Source organism: Capricornis sumatraensis, chromosome 11, assembly GCF_032405125.1.
Source record: "Capricornis sumatraensis isolate serow.1 chromosome 11, serow.2, whole genome shotgun sequence".
Classification (NCBI taxonomy): Eukaryota; Metazoa; Chordata; class Mammalia; order Artiodactyla; family Bovidae; genus Capricornis; species Capricornis sumatraensis.
This window is the reverse complement of record NC_091079.1, coordinates 92,056,671-92,079,878: the sequence shown is the minus strand read 5'-3', so window position 1 is coordinate 92,079,878 and position 23,208 is coordinate 92,056,671. Positions and strand designations below refer to the sequence as shown.

General features: G+C 38.4%; 1 protein-coding gene across 2 annotated transcripts in view; it reads left to right on the top strand.

Moving 5' to 3' along the window:
• Positions 1 to 22,744, top strand: part of LRRC69 (leucine rich repeat containing 69) — an 80,245-nt gene extending 57,501 nt beyond the window's left edge. For both annotated transcript variants that reach the window (XM_068983465.1, XM_068983464.1), the window contains 2 exons: positions 8,776 to 8,955; positions 22,531 to 22,744. In XM_068983465.1, coding sequence (XP_068839566.1) covers positions 8,776 to 8,955; positions 22,531 to 22,641 — 291 coding nt within the window. In that variant the 3' untranslated portion in view covers positions 22,642 to 22,744. The remainder of the gene's footprint in view (positions 1 to 8,775; positions 8,956 to 22,530) is intronic.
• The last annotated feature ends 464 nt before the right edge of the window (positions 22,745 to 23,208 follow it).

The following is a 23,208-nucleotide window of genomic DNA, read 5'->3' as shown; positions in this document are numbered from 1 at the left end:
TTAGCGTCCATGTATTTTTTCAGTATTATCTAAAGATATATTTGATTTGTTCTTACTGGGGTCTTTTGCCTCTTCCATCCCCTTGTCATTTATCCCCATTCCTAGGGGATGAAAGAATAAGATCCAGAAATTGTGTTCCCTTTAGTCAAAGAAGTTGGTGATATTAAAAGGAGGAATAGGGAAGTATACTAGAGGACTGGCTGCATATGTCTTTTGGTGATAGACACGTCGAAGACTGCAGATTTTACCACATTTGAGTATGAGTCTGTATTGTGAATGTGGATTTCTCAGGTCCTTTTAGCTGAACATGCGGAATTGTCTTAAAACGTTCAAGTATTGGGAATGGTTCAAGTTTCTTGACTACAGGAAACAATAATGGTTTAGTTTTTAAAAAAAAAATAACATTTTCCCCTTATTGAACAAGTAATATATGTTTAATACAGAAAACGAGAAAATACAGATGAGCGAGGAAGAACATTAGTTATAATGCCATGTGTGTCAGTCACTCAGTTGTGTTCAACTCTTTGCGATACTGTGGACTGCAGCCCACCACATGTAGCTCCACTGTCCATGAAATTCTCTAGGCAAGAGTACTGGAGTGTATTGGTTTTTCCTTCTCCAGAGGATCTTTCCAACCCAGGAATTGAACCAGGGTCTCCTGCATTGCAGGCAGATTCTTTACCATCTGAGCCACCAGTTGAAAAATTATTTAAAAGTAATACAAGCTTATTTAGAGAAATCAGAGAAAAGGCAATAAAAATTCATAAAAATACTAAAAAATCCAGTGTGCAGAGATACAATCACTGTTCTAACATTTATTTTGCTAGAACTTTTCATAAATCCAGAAGTTTTTGATATCAAAACTTTGTTCAAGCTGTGTACTATTTAGATACTTCATTTTTTACTCAAAATATGGTGAATATTTTTCCAGTCAGTAAAAAATAAGTCCATGACATCTTTATTGATGATTACATAATAATATACTGGTATACAATTATACCAGAATATTTTAAACTACTTTCCTGCTGTTGGCTGTTTAGATATTAATAATCTTATAACTTTTTGGCCTTTATAAACATTCAGTTCAGTTCAGTCGCTCAGTCGTGTCCGACTCTTTGCGACCCCATGAATCGCAGCACGCCACGCCTCCCTGTCCATCACCAACTCCCAGAGTTCACTCAGACTCACGTCCATCGAGTCAGTGATGCCATCCAGCCATCTCATCCTCGGTCGTCCCCTTCTCCTCCTGCCCCCAATCCCTCCCAGCATCAGAGTCTTTTCCAATGAGTCAACTCTTCGCATGAGGTGGCCAAAGTACTGGAGTTTCAGCTTTAGCATCGTTCCTTCCAAAGAAATCCCAGGGCTGATCTCCTTCAGAATGGACTGGCTGGATCTCCTTGCAGTCCAAGGGACTCTCAAGAGTCTTCTCCAACAACACAGTTCAAAAGCATCAATTCTTTGGCGCTCAGCCTTCTTCACAGTCCAACTCACACATCCATACATGACCACAGGAAAAACCATAGTCTTGACTAGACGGACCTTAGCCGGCAAAATAATGTCTCTGCTTTTGAATATGCTATCTAGGTTGGTCATAACTTTTCTTCCAAGGAGTAACGTCTTTTAACTTCATGGCTGCAGTCACCATCTGCAGTGAGTTTGGAGCACAAAAAAGTAAAGTCTGACACTGTTTCCACTGTTTCCCCATCTATTTCCCATGAAGTGATGGGACCAGATGCCATGATCTTCGTTTTCTGAGTTGAGCTTTAAGACAACTTTTTCACTCCTATCTTTCACTTTCATCAAGAGGCTTTTTAGTTCCTCTTCACTTTCTGCTATAAGGGTGGTGTCATCTGCATATCTGAGGTTATTGTTATTCCTCCCGGCAATCTTGATTCCAGCTTGTGTTTCTTCCAGTCCAACGTTTCTCATAATGTACTCTGCATATAAGTTAAATAAGCAGGGTGACAATATACAGCCTTGACGTACTCCTTTTCCTATTTGGAACCAGTCTGTTGTTCCATGTCCAGTTCTAACTGTTGCTTCCTGACCTGCATACAGATTTCTCAAGAGGCAGGTTACGTGGTCTGGTATTCCCATCTCTCTCAGAATTTTCCACAGTTTATTGTGATCCACACAGTCAAAGGCTTTGGCATAGTCAATAAAGCAGAAATAGATGTTTTTCTGGAACTCTCTTGCTTCTTCCATGATCCAGCGGATGTTGGCAATTTGATCTCTGGTTCCTCTGCCTTTTCTAAAACCAGCTTGAACATCAGGAAGTTCATGGTTCACGTATTGCTGAAGCCTGGCTTGGAGAATTTTGAGCATTACTTTACTAGCATGAGAGATGAGTGCAATTGTGTGGTAGTTTGATCATTCTTTGGCATTACCTTTCTTTGGGATTGGAATGAAAACGGACCTTTTCCAGTCCTGTGGCCACTGCTGAGTTTTCCAAATTTGCTGGCATATTGAGTGCAGCACTTTCACAGCATCATCTTTCAGGATTTGAAATAGCTCAACCGGAATTCCATCACGTCCTCTAGCTTTGTTCGTAGTGATGCTTTCTAAGGCCCACTTGACTTCACATTCCAAGATGTCTGGCTGTAGATTAGTGATCACATCATCATGATTATCTGGGTCGTGAAGATCTTTTCTGTACAGTTCTTCCATGTATTCTTGCCACCTCTTCTTTATATCTTCTGCTTCTGTTAGGTCCATACCATTTCTGTCCTTTATCGAGCCCATCTTTGCATGAAATGTTCCCTTGGTGTCTGTAATTTTCTTGAAGAGATCTCTAGTCTATCCCATTCTGTTGTTTTCGTCTTATTTCTTCACATTGATCACTGAAGAAGGCTTTCTTATCTCTTCTTGCTATTCTTTGGAACTCTGCAGTCAGATGTTTATATCTTTCCTTTTCTCCTTTGCTTTTCGCCTCTCTTCTTTTTGCAGCTATTTGTAAGTCCTCTCCAGACAGCCATTTTGCTTTTTTGCATTTCTTTTCCATGGGGATGGTCTTCATCCCTGTCTCCTGTACAATGTCACGAACCTCAGTCCATAGTTCATCAGGCACTCTATCTATCAGATCTAGGCCCTTAAATCTATTTCTCACTTCCACCGTATAATCATAAGGGATTTGATTTAGGTCATACCTGAATGGTCTAGCGGTTTTCCCTACTTTCTTCAATTTGAGTCTGAATTTGGTAATAAGGAGTTCATGATCTGAGCCACAGTCAGCTCCTGGTCTTGTTTTTGTTGACTGTATAGAGCTTCTCCATCTTTGGCTGCAAAGAATATAATCAGTCTGATTTCAGTGTTGACCATCTGGTGATGTCCATGTGTAGCGTCTTCTCTTGTGTTGTTGGAAGAGGGTGTTTGCTATGACCAGTGCATTTTCTTGGCAAAACTCTATTAGTCTTTGCCCTGCTTCATTCTGCATTCCAAGGCCAAATTTGCCTGTTACTCCAGGTGTTTCTTGACTTCCTACTTTTGCATTCCAGTCCCCTATAATGAAAAGGACATCTTTTTGGGGTGTTAGTTCTAAAAGGTCTTGTAGGTCTTCATAAAACTGTTCAACTTCAGTTTCTTCAGCGTGCTGGTTGAGGCATATACTTGGATTACTGTGATATTGAATGGTTTGCCTTGGAAATGAACAGAGATCATTCTGTCATTTTTGAGATTGCATCCAAGTACTGCATTTCAGACTCTTTTGTTGACCATGATGGCTACTCCATTTCTTCTGAGGGATTCCTGCTTGCAGTAGTAGATATAATGGTCATCTGAGTTAAATTCACCCATTCCAGTCCATTTTAGTTCGCTGATTCCTAGAAATTTGACGTTCACCCTTGCCATCTCTTGTTTGACCATTTCCACTTTGCCTTGATTCATGGACCTGACGTTCCGGGTTTCCATGCAATATTGCTCTTTACAGCATCGGACCTTGCTTCCATCACCAGTCACATCCACAGCTGGGTATTGTTTTTGCTTTGGCTTCATCCCTTCATTCTTTCTGGAGTTATTTCTCCACTGATCTCCAGTAGCACCTAATGACCTGGGGAGTTCCTCTTTCGGTATCATATCATTTTGCCTTTTCCTACTGTTCATGGGGTTCTCAAGGCAAGAATACTGAAGTGGCTTGCCATTCCCTTCTCCAGTGGACCACATTCTGTCAGACCTGTCCACCATGACCTGCCCATCTTGGGTTGCCCCACAGGCATGGGTTGGTTTCATTGAGTTAGACAAGGCTGTGGTCCTAGTGTGATTAGATTGACTAGTTTTCTGTTAGTATGGTTTCAGTGTGTTTGCCCTCTGATGCCCTCTTGCATCATCTACCATCTTACTTGGGTTTCTCTTACCTTGGGCATGGGGTATCTCTTCATGGCTGCTCCAGCAAAGCACAGCCGCTGCTCCTTACCTTGGACGAGGGCTATCTCCTTTCTGCCTCCGTTCCTGACCTTCAACGTGGGATGGCTCCTCTAGGCCCTCCTGTGCCTGCGCAGCCACAGCTCCAAGGGTTGCTCCTCCCCGCCACTGACTCTGATCTCGGACGTGGGTGGCTCCTCCCAGCTGCCGCCCCTGGCCTTGGGCTCAGGGTGGCTCCTCAGGGTCACCTCCCCTGGCCTCGGGTGCGAGGTGGCTTCTCCTGGCTGCCCCTGACCTCGGATGCAGAGTGTCTCCTCCCGGCTGCCACTGGCCTGGGACGCGGGGTAGCTCCTCCTGGCCGCCGCCCTGACCTCGGACATGGGGTGTCTCCTCCCGGCCGCCACTGACCTCGGATATGGAGTAGCTCCTCTCGGCCACCGCCCCGACCTCGGACGTGGGGTGTCTCCTCCTGGCTGCCGCCCCTGACCTTGGACCCTCTTCTCATGTCCATATTATCCCTGTGAATGAAATCACTTAGCCAAAGGACTTTCATCCTTTCAAGGCTGATTAACTCTATTCCAGTTCTCTTCCAGAGACTCAATCTATATTTCCATAAGCAGTATTATTTCCCTCTCTTATGTGAATAAAAACTCATTTGATGTTTAATTATAAATGATTTTAAAATTGAAGTATTAAATTTGTTTAATTCCTCATACCCTAATTGTTCTCCTTGAATCAAACATTTCAGAACAGTGGTAATAAAATAGTATTGATAGTAATAATAAAAATATTAATAGACAACTAATACTTACTATACTTACCATGGGCAAGGCATTGTTCCAAGCACTTAATGGAAATGAACTAATTTCAGTTCACTTCTGTTCAGTCGCTCAGTTGTGTCTGACCCCATCAATTGCAGCAGTCCTCCATTAACCCTCAGAAAGAAGACACCATTATTATTCCTCTTTTATAGATAAATTGAGCCTTGGTTTAAATAACTTGTCCAAGTTCACAGGTCTAGTAAGTTTTAAAATGCTGATGCCATTCTAAGCAGTTGGCCTCCAGACTCCATGCTGCAATATTGCCTCAGAAAGGGGCTGCCAGAAGTGAGGGAAAAGGGAAACAAAGGTAGTCTCTTGTTCTAAGAAATTCTGGTTTGTGGAGGGGACTGGATAAGCAGTTAACCCAAGGTGGCAGGGGTCTTACAGAGAGCCCATGAGAGCAAGAATGTTACCTTGAGTTGGGGACCCAGGTGCAGGGTGAGAGAACAGTTCTTCCCTCTCATTTTCAAAACTTTAAGGACCCAGGAGCACAACAATTTGGGAGTTTTGTTTTGCTTATTTAGTAGAAGCAATGATTTTTACTTATATAAATGATTTGGGTGTTTTTGAAAGTATCTCTAAGAATTTTTCTTAGAAAGATGACAAATTTACTAAAATTTTGTATTTATACTTAAAAGTCATTTCTACTGGATATTTGGTTACCATTATAACATGACTGATTAAAGCACTTGGACTTTCAAAACTATAGGGACTGGTTTCATGATATTCCTTGGTTAGGTTTTTAAAGACTTTTCCTTATCTCAGAGATTTGTGAACTAAAATTTAATATTGATAATTATATTATAACAAAATATTAACCAGAGTATACTCTGTCAGCAGATACTAGATAGAGTTTTACCTGTGTTATATCATTTGATTCTCTGAAATCTGTATGGTAGAGTTGGAAACAAAATTCCTATTTTATAGGTGAGGTATTCCAGATCAGAGAATTTAAGGACTTGTCAAATAGGATCACACTAGCAAGTCATAGAGCCACATGATTTTCAAGTATGTATGTATCTGACTGACTCAGTATCTTGCTGTTGATGCTGTGTTTTAGTGCCTATCATTCAGTAACAACTGATCGTACAAGAGTTCCAAAGTTCTTCATTCCTTCTGATTCACAGTTATTTTTATGTTTTATAATTTTTAATATTTATATATAAATATATGTAAAGATAACGTTATGATCCAAATCAAATCAAGGAAACTAAAAGAAACACCTTAAACTAATTTTAATCTATGATTGTTTAAACATAAATATAATCTCTGACCTGCATATAGTTAGCTAACAAATACTCTAACAGAATAGCATATAAGCTATTCAAAAGGAATAATTTATTTTTCCATAAATGATTTCTTGACTTTTAAATAACACTGAGATCAAGCCATCATTAAGTAGTATATTCTCAAAAACTGCATTGCGTGTGTCTTTATGGTACAAATTTCCTAAAATTTAAAGTTTTGGTCATGCCAAAAGTATCTTATTATATATATGTGTGTGTGTGTTTCTTCTAGTAATAACTTTATATTTCAATGATATGTATTAGTCTTCCAAAGCAACACATTGGCAGCAAGTAGGAGAAAGATATAAATAATGGGTAATAGAAGAGTTCTGCAACAATTCCAAGTGCAACAAACATGATTGGTTCCAGAATTTCATGAATGGAAAATGTCAGCTGTGTGAATTGTTATTGTTCAGTTGCTAAGTCATGTCCAACTTTTTGTGACCCCATGAACTGTAACACGTCAGGCTCCTCTGTCCTCTGCAATCTCCCAGAGTTGGCTCACACTCATGTCCATTGAGTTGGTGATGGTATCTAACCATCTCGTCCTTTGCTGCCCCCTTCTCCTTTTGCCTTCAGCCTCTCCCCATCATCAGTGTCTTTTTCATGGGACCTGTTCATTGGTCCCGTGTATTTCAGCAAATTCTTCTACTGTCTGCTATTTTGGGTCTGAATTCTTCTCTATTTTCTGTGGCTTTATAGTGAAACTAGCCATTGAATTCTGGTAGCTAAAACTTACCTCAAAAATCACCACTTTATTCAGAATCACAAGCTATGTTCTGTGTAATTAATTAGAGGGAAGGGATAATAGACATTGAATTTAGGAGTCCTGTAATATTAGTGTGAAAGGGCAGTTCTTTCAGAAAGGATGACTTCATCATGTAACCATCCCAGAGAATAAGCTGAAGTATGTAGGAGGTTATGCTGCTGAAGGATCAGGCAGTTAAGGAACCCATGCTCAGGGCTGTTTCTGTACAGAGGCAACTTTCCCAGATGTTTGCTGAGTGGGAGGGATAGAGTAATAAGGAACAGGGAGACAGAGATTTATAGAATTTGTTATTATTTTTTAATATTTTAATTGGGATAGTTGAGTGAAAGGTTATGCTTATATATGTATATTTATGTATGTATGTTTGTATTTCCACATGGACTATCTTGAATACCACTGAGAAATCTTTCACTTTGGCCAAAAAAAGGTCTTGAAAGTGAAAGTGAAGTTGCTCAGTTGTGTCCGACTCTGCGACCCCATGGACGGTAACCTACCAGGCTCCGCAGTCCATGGGATTTTCCAGGCAAGAATACTGGAGTGGGCTGCCATTTCCTTCTCCAGGGGATCTTCCCAACCCAGGGATCGAACCCAGGTCTCCTGCATTGCAGACAGACTACCATCTGAGCCACTAGGGAAGCCCATAGAAAAAGATCTTATACACTATTAAAAATTCATGCAGTGTTTTTGTAAAATTTACATAGAACTTCATGCTCTTGGTACAAGAGGGGCATTTAGTGAAGTGAATCAAATGTTTAGTTTGTTTGCTTGGGCAGTGAAGATATAATTATGTATTTTATAATTTTTTATTTTAGAATGGTGATGTTGTCATAGTGACCATCCTTACCACCTATTTTATTGTTTAATAATGTTATTATCTAAAGTGTAGTTTTCTGTATGTATTTATGTGGATACATTTAATACCTACTGAATTCAAAGATTTGATTAATAGAAATCAATACTCTACTAATTTGGTTCAATTCAGGTACTCAGTTTAGTAGATAACTTAAGTCTAGTATCTCTCAAACTTTAACATACATACAGAATACCTGGGGAACTTGGTTAAATTGTGGATTCTGGCTCAATAGATCTGAAGTGCAACTAAGTCTGAATTTCTAATAAGGTTCTAGGTGATACAGGTTCTACTGATTCTGCAGCTTAAGTAGTAAGGATTTAGAGCTTAGTAAATGTGACAGACTCAATTTTTGAGTCTAGTCTAAATATTTGTACAGTCCTTGCCTATTGTGATGAGAGATACAAAATTTGAACCTATACTTTAATAATGTAAATTTATTATAATCTGAATTCCTATATGTCAGAGACAGAAATATTACAATGAAAGTAACTTGCTTTTTGTATATGCTGAAAACTAAACTTACAATGCCAGTTATTGACAATATAATTCATTATATATACCATGGAGAACTAATTTAACAGAAACTGTGAAGAATAAGCCAAAAATATAAATTAGTGAAATGGGAATCAATGTAATATAAAACAGTTATTTTGAGAATAATCTGAGGAACCATATTCTTTTTTAATCTAGGAAATAACATCAAGATTTATAATGAATCAGCTAGCAGAAAAGAATCCTTTCCTAATGAAAGCCATAAAATGGTACCCACAGGTCAGGAGCATAATCTCTCAGGGAAGAAAGTGTGCAATATGTGGGAAGTTCTTTTTAACCATATGGCTGGAATGTGTTGAATTTTTTCCTCCATCAAAGGTAAATGGTGTTTTTTTGTATGAATATGAACATAAGACCACCTCTTATTCTTTGTCCTTGTTTAAGTTGATCAATATAAACTACATTTGTATCTAAGAATTGACATCTATGATGATATAATGAGTTTTTCACCAGCTTTATTGATTTATAATTGATAGATAACATAGTATAAATTTAAGGTGTACAACATGTTAATTTGATACATTTATAAATGCAAAATGACTACCACCACAGTTATCACCTACATCTCCATCCTGTCACATATCATCATTTTTTATTTTTGTGGTGAGAACACTTAAGATCTATTTTCTTCAGTTCAGTTCAGTCGCTCAGTCGTGTCTGACTCTTTGCAACCCCATGAATCGCAGCATGCCAGGCCTCCCTGTCCATCACCAACTCCCGGAGTTCACTCAGATTCATGCCCATCGAGTCAGTGATGCCATCCAGCCATCTCATCCTCTGTCATCCCCTTCTCCTCCTGCCCCCAATCCCTCCTCCTCCTGCCCCCAATCCCTCCCAGCATCAAAGTCTTTTCCAATGAGTCAACTCTTCTCAAACATATGATACATATGTAATATGTATTCTAATATATGTGTATATGACTAATATATATCATACATATGTATGATGCATATATATACATATATATAATAAGCATGATACATGTATATTGTACTAGCCATAATAACCATGCTGTACATTAGACCCTGTAACTTAATCTTATAACTAAAAATTTGTACACTTTGACCACTATCTCCCCATTTCTCCCAACCCATAACGTCAGATAACTATCACTTTACTATTTCTCTAAGTTTTTCTTTTTTATATTCCACATATAAATTATTGTGCAGTATTTATTTTTTCTCTGTCTGATTTATTTCACTTAGTGTACTTCCCTCAGTGTCCATCTGAGTTGTCATGAATGGCAGGATTTCCTTATTTTCCTTGGCTGAATAACATTCAGTGGTGTATAGATATACACCACAACTTCTTCATCCATTCATCTGTTAACAGACATGCATAGGTTGTTTCTAAATCCTGGCTATTGTGAGTAATGCTGCAATGCACACGAGTGCACAGATCTCTACGAGATCCCGATTTCAGTTTCTCTGGATATGTAATAAAGTGGAATTGATGTATGTTATAGTTGTTCTATTTTTAATTTTTTGAGTGACCTACATACTCTTTCCTATAGTGGCTGTACAAATTTGCATTTCCACCAGTAGTGCATACAGTTCAGTTCAGTCACTCAGTCGTGTCCAACTCTTTGCAACCCCATAGACTGCAGCACGCCAGGTCTCCCTGTCCATCACCAACTCCCAGAATTTACTCAAACTCATATCCATTGAGTTGGTGATGCCATCCAACCATCTCACCCTCTGTCATCCCCTTCTCCTCCTGCCCTCAATCTTTCCTAGCATCAGGGTCTTTTCAAATGAATCAGCTCTTCGCATCAGGTAGCCAAAGTGCTGGAGTTTCAGCTTCAATCTCAGTCCTTCCAATGAACACCCAGCACTGATCTCCTTTAGGATGGACTGGTTGGATCTCCTTGCAGTCCAAGGGACTCTCAAGAGTCATCTCCAACACCACAGTTCAAAAGCATCTATTCTTCGGTGCTCAGCTTTCTTTATAGTCCAGCTGTCACATCCATACATGACTACGGGAAAAACCATAACCTTGACTAGATGGACTTTGTCAGCAAAATAACGTCTCTGCTTTTTAATAAACTGTCTAGATTGGTCATAACTTTCCTTTCAAGGAGCAAGTGTCTTTTAATTTCATGGCTACAGTCACCATCTGCAGTGATTTTGGAGCCCAAAAAATAAAGTCTGACACTGTTTCCACTGTTTCCCCATCTATTTCCCATGAAGTGATAGGACAGATGCCACGATCTTAGTTTTCTGAATGTTGAGTTTTAAGCCAACTTTTTCACTCTCCTCTTTCACTTTCATCAAGAGGCTCTTTAGTTCTTCTTCACTTTCTGCTGTAAAGGTGGTGTCATCTGCATATCTAAGGTTATTGATATTTCTCCTATCAATCTTGATTCCAGCTTGTGCTTCATCTAGCCCATCATTTCTCACGATGTACTCTGCATATAAGTTAAATAAGCAGGGTGGCAATATACAGCCTTGATGTACTCCTTTCCCAGTTTTGAGCCAGTCCATTGTTCCTTGTCCGGTTCTAACTGTTTTTTTTTTTTTTTTTTCGACCTGCATACAGGTTTCTAGGGAGGCAGATCAAATGGTCTGATACTCCCATCTCTTTAATAATTTTCCACAGTTTGTTGTGATCCCCACAGTCAAAGGATTTAGTATAGTCAATGAACCAGATGTAGATGTTTTTCTGGAATTCTCTTGCTTTTTCTATGATCCAGTGGATGTTGGCAATTTGATCTCTGGTTCCTCTGCCTTTTCTAAATGCAGCTTGAACATCTGCAAGTTCTAGGTTCACATGCTGTTGATTTTGAGCGTTACTTTGCTAGCATGAATGCAGTTGTGCGGTAGTTTGAACATTCTTTGTCATTGCCCTTCTTTGGAATTGAAATGAAAATTCACCTTTTCCAGTCCTGTGGCCAGTGCTGTATTTTCCAAATTTGCTGGTATAGTGAGTGCAGCATCTTAACAGCATCCTATTCTAGGATTTGAAATAGTTCAGCTAGAATTCAGTCACCTCCATTAGCTTTGTTTGTAGTGATGCTTCCTAAGGCCCACTTGTCTTTGCATTCCAAGATGTCTAGCTCTAGGTTAGTGATCACACCATTGTGGTTATCTGGGTCATTAAGATCTGTTTTGTATAGTTCTTCTTCCCTGGTAGCTCAGCTGGTAAAGAATCTGCCTGCAATGTGGGAGACCTGGGTTTGATCCCTGGTTGGGAAGATCCCCTGGAGAAGGGTATGGCTACTCACTCCAGTATTGTGGCCTGGAGAATTCCATGGACTGTTTAATCCATGGGGTTGCAAAGAGTCAGACATGACTGAGAGACTTTCACTTCACTGTGTAGTCTTGCCACATCTTAATATCTCTTCTTCTGTTGGGTCATATTGTTTTTGTCCTTTATTGTGCCCACCTTTGCATGAAATGTTCCCTTAATATCTCTAATTTTCTTGAAGAGATCTCTAGTCTTTCCTATTGTATTGAAAAAGGAGACACAATCACAAATTGGCCTTGTTGTTGATTTAAAAAGCTAGAAATAACTAAATATCAAATTGTAATGTTTCTATTCATGTGAATGTGAAATTATGCCATAATTATTTTATGGATTAGTGAGATGTGGATTGGAAAATATTTGATGAAAAATTCTTCTGAATCTCAAATATTAACTTTTACCATAATTCATTCAGATGCCTTTGACTTTTTCATGTGTTATAGCTCTTGCCATCTGAGTTTTGTTAGTCCTCAGCATTTACAGAATTATCATTAACTTCAAGTAATTGATACTTAAGTATTAACTATTACGGATATAATGCTTCAAAGCAACAACAAAAATTAATCCTTTTTAGTTACCACCAACTTGGATCATAACATCTATGTTGATGGTACTTGGTACTACCAATGAAATAATCTCATAAAATTATTTCCAAATACTGCATTCCAAATAGTGCCAAAGATATGCATTCAATATTTTCATTTTGTATAGTTAGATTAATTGAACTTAATATTTTCCTAGATTCCTTTAAAGCTGAAGAGTTTAGGGAGGGAATAGTTTGGAATATGAACTCTCAGTCCTGTATTTAGTGATGTAATGTAATTAGGGCTTCCTTCAAAAGAATCTCAGTTGAGTAGGTTTCACCACACATGAGTGGAAAAGCTGATCTACTTTATGAAAATAATGAAAATTTCAGTCTTAATTGCTTTTTTTTATAACAAGCTGTCAGTAATAAAACATAAGATTACATTTAATAATTTTACTCATTACATATAGAGCAAAATCCTACTTTGCAACAAAAAGTTATTGTTTATATACCACTGACATTCATTTATGAAACTGATTTCAACCAGTCAGCTGTGAAAATGAATGTTAGTTTTAAAACATTTATGCAGTGGTTAGTTAATTTAAAGTAAATTACACACTTAGGAGATCAAAGATACCACATTTTCTAACTATAAATAATCATGACAGTAATATATAGTTATTCAGAAAATTGAAATGGCATGAATTTTTCTTATCACTTTATTTGGAAAACAGTAAAACAGTTAGAGTATAGATGATCTTGCCATTCATGACCCACAGCTTTGTTGTGGCAAAGGGGCTTGCATAACTCAATGAAACTATGAATCATGTGGTGCAGTGCTACCGAAGATGGATAGGTCATGGTGAAGAGTTCTGATAAAATGTGGTTCACTGCTGAAGGAAATGGCAGCCCACTCCAGTATTCTTGCCTGGAGAACCCCGCAGACAGTATGAAAAGGCAAAAAGATATGACACTGGAGGATGAGCCCTCCCCTCCACCCCCCAGGTCAGAAGGTATACAGTATGCTACTGGGGAATAGTAGAGGGCAGTTACTAATAGCTTTAGAAAGAGTGAAGTGGCTGGGCCAAAGTGGAAATGGCACTCAGCTGTGAATGTGTTTGGTGGTGAAAGTAAAGTCCAATGTAGTAAAGAACAATATTGTATAGGACCTTGGAATGTTAGGTCCATGAATCAAGGTAAATTGGATGCAGTCAAGCAGGAGATGGCAAGATTGAACATCAATATCTTAGGAATCAGTGAACTAAAATAGATGGGAATGGGTGGATTTATTCAGATAACCATTATATCCACTACTATTGGCAAGAATCTCTTAGAAGAAATGGTGTAGTCCTCACAGTCCACTGGAGTCCAAAATGCAGTACTTGGGTACAGTCTTAAAAATGACAGAATCATCTTGGTTCTTTTCCAAGGCAAACCATTCAGCATCACAGTAATCCAAGTCTGTGCCCCAGCTACTGATGCTGGAGAAGCTGACCAGTTCTCAGAAGATCTACAAGGTCTTCTAGAGCTCACACCAAAAAAAGATGTCCTTTTCATTATAGGGGATTGGAATGCAAAAGTAGGAAGTCATGAGATACTCAGAATAACAAGCAAATTTGGCCTTAGAGTACAAAATGAAGCTGGGCAAAGCCTAACAGTTTTGTCAAGAGAATACACTAGCAACAGCTAACACCATCTTCCAAAAACACAATAGATGACTGTATGTGGATATAAATGGTCAATACCAAAATCAAATTGATTATGTTCTTCGCAACCAAGATGGAGAAGCTCTGTAAGATCATAAAAACAAGACCTGGCTGATTGTGGCTTAGATCATGACTGAAGTTCAGGGTTAAATTGAAGAAAGTAGGGAGAACCACTAAGCCATCCAGGTATGACCTAAATCAAAGCAGTCAATATGTCAGAATATTTGGAAAACCCAGCAGTGGCCACAAGACTAGGAAAGGTCAGTTTTCATTCCAGTCCCAAAGAAGGACAATGTCAAGAAGGTTCAAACTTCTGTGCAATTGCACTTATCTCACATGCTGGCAAGGTTATGCTCAAAATCCTTCAAGGTCAGCTTCAGCAGTATATGAAACAGGAACTTCCAGATGTAAAAGCTGGGTTTTGAAGAGGTAGAGAAACCAGAGATCAAATTGCCAATTTTTGTTGCATCATGGAGAAAGCAAGGGAATTCCAGAAAAATATTTACTTCTGCTTCATTGACTATGCTAAAGCCTTTGACTGTGTGGATCACAACAAACTGAAAAATTCTTCAAGAGATGGGAGTACCAGACCACTTTACCTGCCTCCTGAGAAACCTGTATGTGGGTCAAGAACCAACAGTTAAAACCAGGTGTAAAACAACTGACTGGTTCAAAATTGGGAAAGAAGCATAATAAGGCTATATGTTGTCACCCTGCTTATTTATCTTATATACAGAGTACATCATGTGAAATGCCAAGCATGATTCCAGCTTGATGAATTACAAGGTGGAATCAAGATTGCCAGGAGAGCTATCAACAACCTCAAATATGCAGATGATACCACTCTAATGGCAGAAAATGTAGAGGAACTAAAGAGCTTCTTGATGAGGGTGAAAGAGGAGAGTGGATAACCTGCTTTAAAACTCAACATTCAAAAAACTAAGAGCATGGCATCTGGTCCCATTACAGCAAATAGAAGAATAAAAAAATGGAAGCAGTGACAGATTTTTATTTTCTTGGGTTCCAAAATCACTGTGGACAGTGATTGCAGCCATGAAATGAATAGATGCTTGCTTTTTGGAAGGAAAACTATGACAAACCTAGACAATGTATTCAAAAGCAGAGACATCACTTTGCTAACAAACTTCCATCTAGTAAAAGCTATGGTTTTTCCATTAGTCTTGTATGGCTGTGAAAGTTGGACCGTAAAGAAGGCTGAGCACCAAAAAATTGATTCTTTTGAACTGTGGTGCTGGAGAAGACTTGAGAGTCTGTTGGAGAGCAGGGAGATCAAACCAGTCAATCATAAAGTCAATCAACCCTGAATATTGATTGGAAGTACTAATGCTGAAGCTGAAGGTTCAATACTTTGGCCACCTGATGCAAAGAGCTGACTCATTGGAAAAGACCCTGATGCTGGGAAAGATTGATTGGGAGAAGGGGGTGGCAGAGGATGAGACGGTTAGGTAGCATCACCAAATCAATGCATGTGAATTTGAAAAACTGGGAGATGGTGGCGAACAGAGGAGCCTGGTGATCTATAGTCGGGAAACTACTTAGCTACTGAACAATAACAGCATCATGAATGATCTCACATACTGTCTCTTGATTGCTTCTACTTATATGGGAATTCATGGAATTCTCTTTTCCCTTTAAGGAACTCTTTTCTTAAACTGCTAGGTAGAGTTAACAATTGTATTCAGTATACATGATTTTTTTTTCCTTCTAAAGAATCTTTTTCATTCAACTGCACCACATTTATCTGCTGTGCATTACCAGAATGTTTGAACCTCCCACGTGAAACTCAAAAGCCATTGATTATGCAGAGATGGTGATGAGAGGGCAGTATCACTCTGTACTAGAGAGAATGTTGCGTAGCTAGATGGGTCGCTGAATCATGAGCATGATTTTCTTTATGATTTCTGCCCTTATTACAGTCCAAACTGCCCTAAGGGTGGACTGACCATGTATAGTATATCATGTTAGTCAAGATTCTTTTGAGAGTGAAAGTAGACAGCATTCTTAGTAACTGAAAAATCAGGAAGCCAGGACTGTCCTAAGCAAAACTGAATATTCCTACACTTCCTAATTGAAGCAGTTAACTTTAGAGGAGTGCTCATTCCTGGTGCTTATGTGGAATAGAGGAGTTGTCATTCTGAATGTTCATCTTGTATTTTTATACTCACTTTCAGGGCTTCCCTTGTGGCTCAGATGGTAAAGAATCCACCTGCAATGTGGGAGACTGGGTTTGATGCCTGGGTTGGGAAGATCCCCTGGAGAAGGGAAAGGCTACCCACTCCAGTATTCTGGCCTGGAGAATTCTATGGACTGTATAGTCCATGGGGTCACAAAGAGACACGATTGAGCAACTTTCACTTTCACCTTTCATTTTCACTTTCAGTCATTACATAGATATTTGAGAGCTTGTTTTAAGCAGGGACGTCTGGGTGCTAAGTACCATGGAAACAAATAGGGAACCTAGTTTGTCTCAAATGGTTAAAATCTAAGAGTTTAAACTCTGAAGGTGTAAAAGACATTAGCTATAAACTCAAAATGTTAAATGAGACTAGTTGCTTTAGGGATTCAAAGTGTAAGATGAGATTGCTATAGGTTGTCAGGCCTAGGAAGTGCCTAGGCAGATGCTGAAACTTGTGCAGGGCATTAACATAGTTAGAATTCAGATACATGGAGAAGGAAGCAGGGAAGATATTCTAGGAGAAGAGAACAGTATGGAGGTGATAGAGTCATGTTTATAGGCAATGAATCAATTAAGGTGATTTGTGGCTAAGAGTAGGAGAAAGAGACAGAAATATTAAGGTCAAATTCTGTGAACATGGGAAAGGATAGAATAAAGAGTTTGAACTTGATCCTGTTTGGAAATGGAGTGCTCCTGAATGTGTGGGGACGAGTCAATGCTATAAAAAAGAATTTTAGAAGGAGTCATTTGGGATTTAGAAGGAATCATTTATGCTAGAGTAATTGGAGTTTGAAGAGAAGAGAAACTAAAGAACAGAGACCTGTTAGAGTGCTTGCCTGGTGGAGTGTGGGGGGTAGAAGTAGAAATGCAAGGAAAGGAAGCGCCATGAGGGAGGAAAGAGAGCAGAACGCGGTGACTGATTGGACGTGGGAAACCCAGAAGATTCCAGAAGGATCTGATTTGGGGCAAGACTTCAAGTTTCATTTTAGACATGTTGAGTTTCAAGTGATATGTGGATAATTCAAGTGACTATGTTTAGCAATCAGTTGGAGACAGATTAGAATAGCAGACAACAAACTTTTATGTTTTATTTGAAAATATGTACACTTTCCAATAACTGTTCATTCTTCCAAACAGTTCTGCAAATTATTATTAAACTCTGATCAAAACACTACATTGGAGAAAGAAGCTGGGAGGCACACTATGACTAAAATGATCTAGAGTTTAGTGAACTTAGATTCTTGTCATGTCTCTGCCTCTAACTATGAGGCCTAAGGTAAGTCACCTTCCTTCTCATTATATCTGGACCAGTTTCCTCATCTGTATAATGAAGTGAGTAGATTCAAAATCTCTCCTAGCTCCAGAGTGCCTTGATTCCTTAGTTGGGAGAGTGGCTATCATTGTCATGCTTTTAATGGTCCTGCTAATTCAGAACATGATATTAGTATTCGTTTCCCATTGCTGCTGTAACAAATTTCTAATAATCTTGATGTTTTAACGACAAAAATGTATTATCTTGTAGTTTAGTAGGTCAGAAGATCAATATGAGTGTTATTGTGCTAAAATCAGTGTCAGGAGGTCTGCATTCCTTCTGGAGGATTCTTTCCTCCAAGAGAGAATCCATTTTCTCGCTCTTTCCGGGGTTTAGTGGCCGCCTACATTCCTTGGCTCATGGTCTCCTTCCTCCATCCTCAAAGCCAGCATTGGCAAATCTAGTCCTTCTCAGACCACGTCACTTGGACTTTGTCTTTTGTCTCCCGCTTCCACTTTCAGTGGTCCTTACGATGAAATTGGGTCCACCTGGATAATTCAGGCTAACCGCTCCATCTTGAGATCCTTTTAATTTTTTTTTTTTAAGATCTTTAATTTTATCACACCTGCAAAGTCTCTTTTTCCATGTAAGATAACATATGTAGTCACAGGTTCCAGAGTTTAAGACCTGGATATTTTGGGGGAGCCTTTTTCCTGCCTACCATGATACCTTTTCCTAAAAAAAAAGAAAGACATCAATCTCTTCTTTCCTAGTCCTTGCGCTTCATGAAATACTGAAACTTTATCCAAAGCTCTGCTTTATACTATATGATATAAATATATATTTTGATAGTTTTTGATTTCTTAAAGCTTAAAATATGGTAGTTGTCACTCAGGCATATTTTAAAAACAACTCTCAATTCCACCATTCAATGAATATAAAACTTAGTAAGCATGCATTTTCAAACTTAAAGTGTAAGACTACTTTTCCTTAAAATACGGAGAGGATTATAATCATGTTTATTTCCTTTATGAAATAATGCATTTCACTGTAGAGACTAAAGACTGAAAATTAGACTTTAGTGTAGCATTTCACATTTTAAAGCTTTTTGCTAAAAAGATAGAAAATCATAAACCAACTCCTTTCCTTCTTCTCTGACTTTGGCTTGATAAAAAGGATGTTTTAGCGTTTCAGTTTCTAAGTGTAAACAACAAAGTGGTATTTATCTTTGGTAGAGTTACGAGGTGTTATTAATTGAGGTTTTTGAAGACATGTCTGCTCTGTGTGTCATAATTCCTTTGTAAATGCTTATTTCAAATGGATGTATGTTATACAATTAGAAATATATGTCATAGTGGTGACAGTGCCACAGATGGAAATAGAAACTTAAATGGGCATCAAGAGTCGAGGTATTAGAGATTTTCTTTTCTCATGTAAGCATTACTGAGTCCAAAGACTTTAGATGGAAAAGTATATTATCAAGGAATTATATTGAGTCCATTTTTCTCAGTAAAATTTCCAGGAAACAATTAATAGCTGTGAGAGATATGATATCAAAATAGTAATTATTAACTCAGAGAATAACCACAAATTGTTCAATACAAAGCTGATAATGGCTTTTGGTAAAATAAGATACTAAAAAATTTAAATAAAATACTGTATTCTAATTAAATAATAATATCCTCCAGAAGAGGAATGAGGAACACAGACATCTTGCATTCCTGCTTGCAGCAAGTGCCAAGTCAAATTGTGCTCATGCAGTTTCTTAAAGACACGAGGGAGAATGGCTAAAACCACAGCAGAAATAGAAAATGCTTTTAATAGTTTCTGTTATGACATTTTCACCTCATGGAGAAACTGGACAAAGAGAATTGGATTGCTGTATGGCTGCGCTTGCTTCCTTGGTTTGTGTTTGTCTTTCTTCAACCTCCTCCTCTTGGTTCATGGCTCTGCTCTTTGTCCTGGTTTTTAAACAGAAGCTGAGTGAAGTGCATGTAGCACGGTATATTTTGATAGCCGTTACTTCTGGATGAGATGTGTTACAGTAGTCGACAGGAATAGCTTGTTAGATGAGAGGGTTATCTACTGTGTATATGGAAAGGCCACATGTAGATTTCGGCTTTTGTCATTAGTTTTTTAAGTACCATTTCAACATACAACCATTATAAGCTAATTAATCAATTTGATCTCATATAGAGTAGATCTGAATTATTATATATAATGTGTCTGATACTGTACAACTACTTATGAATTCTTTTTATCTTTGGACTAATATTTATTGTTGATGTCCTGTGAGTCAACATTTTATGATGTTTATTGGTTATATAGAGAGTATATTTTTCCCAATACAAAATGAACATTCTTGAATTACTGCTCTCATAGTTAACCTTTTCTATTAATAAATGTCTTTTTGTATCTTCTCCAGGTAGCCACATCCTAGACATCCTTAAAGCCCTAGTTCACTGTTTTGTTATATTGTGAAGTCTTGCTTCATATGCAGCCTATGGTGATGTGTCTTTTCTCTGCGCTCATGCAGAACACGTCATTGGATTGAGCCTTATGTTTCTAGTTATTTTTTTGTGTTTATGTCTTACATTTCCAACTAGTTGCTGAAAGATTCTTAGAGGCAGGGATTGTTTCTTATGTATCTTTGTATCTTTGACACTTTTGCCTAATGGGGTACAGGTTTTTGGTTGTTATTTGTCATAATTCCTAGCTGCAAGTAAAAGAAACCCACCTCACACACTAACTCAAGTAATGAAGAAGGTCTAGGGATAAGTCTGGCTGAATATTTAATCATGCTGGGTTGGGTATCCAAATTTATTCATCCAGAATTTGTCCTCCTGGTTTCATTTGTTTTGACTTTTCTCTCAGATTGCGTGCATGTGTGCTAAGTTGCTTCAGTCGTGTCTCACTCTTTGTAATCCTGTGGAGTGTAGCCCGCCATGCTCCTCTGTCCATGGGATTGTCCAGGCAAGAACAACCCACTGGAGTGGGTTGCCATGCCCTCCTCCTGGGGATCTTCCCGACCCAGGGATCGAACCTGCATCTCCTGTGGCTCCTGCCCTGTAGGTGGATCTTTACCACTGAGCCACTGGGGGCACCCTTGCTCTTCGGTTAGAGTTCTCTCAGTTGTGTCTTTTGGCTGTGGAGGGGGCGCTTCCCTCTCTCAACAGATTCAGGGAAAGCTTTGGGGCTAATGATTATCGGTTTTCTTGGAAGCTCTTGGGTCATGTGCTTACATGGCTATGGTAGTGGGATCAGTTGCCCTCTCTCTTTCATAACATTTGCACTGAAATTGGAGTATGGGTAGTTCCTTAAAGGAACAGGTGGGCTTTTGTGCCAGCTGGTGGGAAATGAGTGCTGACAGACAAAAAATAATATTCCCATTAGGGAATTTCAGTCATGTTTCCTGGTTGATCACGTAAACTTCTAGGAGATAAGTCAGGTTTGTAGAGATTCTAATTTTCACCCTCATCCAAAATATTTTATCATTAGTATTCTCTGAGCCTTTGGCTCTTCATTGATTTATTACCAAGTTGAAAGATTATTACTCTCTTGAGGGTGGATTAATAGCTGTATTTAGGTGCTTTAACCTTTAAATAGGTCCAGGGTGTTCTTTTATGGAAGAGTGAACAGAACAGTAATGAAATCTTTTACTGTGGATTGTGACAATGATAGCCCAGTGGGTTGGTTAATGATAAAACTAAGCAGCGTTATCAACCAATTAAACTTTGACTCTGTTTTGGACTCTCTCACTGAGAGCTGTGTTGACCTCAGAAGTGTTTATAAAGCATATAAATGGTAAGCTTTGAGGTTGCTATTATTTCAAATATAGTGGTCAGAACATGTACACTAAGAGGTCAATACTTTGGCCACCTGATGTGAATAATTGACTCATTTGAAAAGACCCTGATGCTGTGAAAGATTGGTGGTGGGAGGAGAAGGGGATGACAGAGGATGAGATGGTTGCATAGGATCACTGACTCAATGGACATGAGTTTGAATAAACTCTGGGAGTTGGTGATGGACAGAGAGGCCTGTCTGCTGCAGTCCATGGGGCTGCAAAGAGTTGGATATGACTGAATGACCAAACAGAACTGAATTGAAATGGTCAGAACATGTATACCAACTTAGTGTATATATTCTAAAATTCCTTATTTGTACATTTAGAAGTAACATGAGAGATATTGTAAGTACAAAAACTTAAGTCATATATTGATCAACTTGCCTGAAACCTAGCCCATGAAAATCTTAATGAACATTGCAGACAATAAACAGAGTATCAGGAAGATTAATTTCCATGAGAAATGGATGCTGGGTAAAACTGAGATGTGTATTGAAGTGTTCAGTTAGTCTCTGTTTACTGATCAGTTTAACATCCCTGTAGATCAGAATCAGGTTTGTGTGGATTCTGTATCATTTTTTTTGCCTTCATCCCAGAAACTTTACAACTAGGCAATAGAATAATATCTTTGGATAAAAGCCTAGATAATCTTTTATCATTTGAATTTTATTTAGTGTTGAGTATGCCCTTCTTAGGGCTTCACTGGTGGCTCAGGCAGTAAAGAATCCACCAGCAGTGAAGAAGACCTGGGTTTGATCCCTGGGTTGGGAAGATCCCCCAAAGAAGGGAATGGCAACCCACTCCAAGATTCTTGCCTGGAGAATTCCATGGAGAGAGGATCCTGGTGGGCTACAGTCCTTGGGGTCACAAAGAGTCAGACACGACTGAGCGACTAGGCACAGCACACAGCAGCACGCCTTTGTTAACTAGTTAAGCTTGTTTGTTTGTGTGTGGGAAAAGAGCAAATCAAGCATAAATAGTTTAGCATGTACTTTAGAAATCAATATTCTGAAATCTCTGAGAAAGCTAATATTTATTTACTTAAAATACTTAAAATATTGTAAATGTTTAAAATATTTATTGAGTAGTGCCTTAATTTTATTTTTAATCTTTACTTTTTAGAACTGGAAAATAAGCAGAAATCTACAGCTGGTACCTCTTCAAATATTAATTTGTTCTTATAAATGTTTTTACCAACGTAACCCTAACATCTTTGGGATTGCTCAGGGGTAGAGCAGGTAAGAAGCTCATTTAGAGCCTCACATGACTTACCCGTCGGCTCTGCACACATAGTCAGATTATGCCCGGCTTGTGATACCCTGCTCTTTGTCAATACATTAAGTAAAGGAAGAAAAGAAAAGTAAAGGACCAATTTAAGCACCACAGTCTACCTTTAGATTGTTTAGACTCTTAAGTGTGCTGAAAAATAAAATAAAAAAATAGAAAAATCAGTGTGTGTGGCAATTGAGTGTCATTTTTTGGTCATTCTATTTTGATGGGGTCAAGTGTTTATTTTATGGGTATTTTGCAAGTGAGAGAGAATCACTTTTTAGTGCTGGATAGTTCAATTATGATTTCAGTTGAGTTCTTATTTTCTAAGAGGCACTAAAATCTTTCTTTTTCTTTCTTTATTAAGGTAACATTGGTTTATAACATTATGTAAGTTTCATATATTCAATGTTATATTTCAGCTTCTGTATACACTACCAGAAGTTTAGTTTCCATTCATTGCCATATGGTTACTCCCCTTTATCCATTTTGCCCTTCCCCAACCCACTTCCCTTCTGGTAATCACTAATA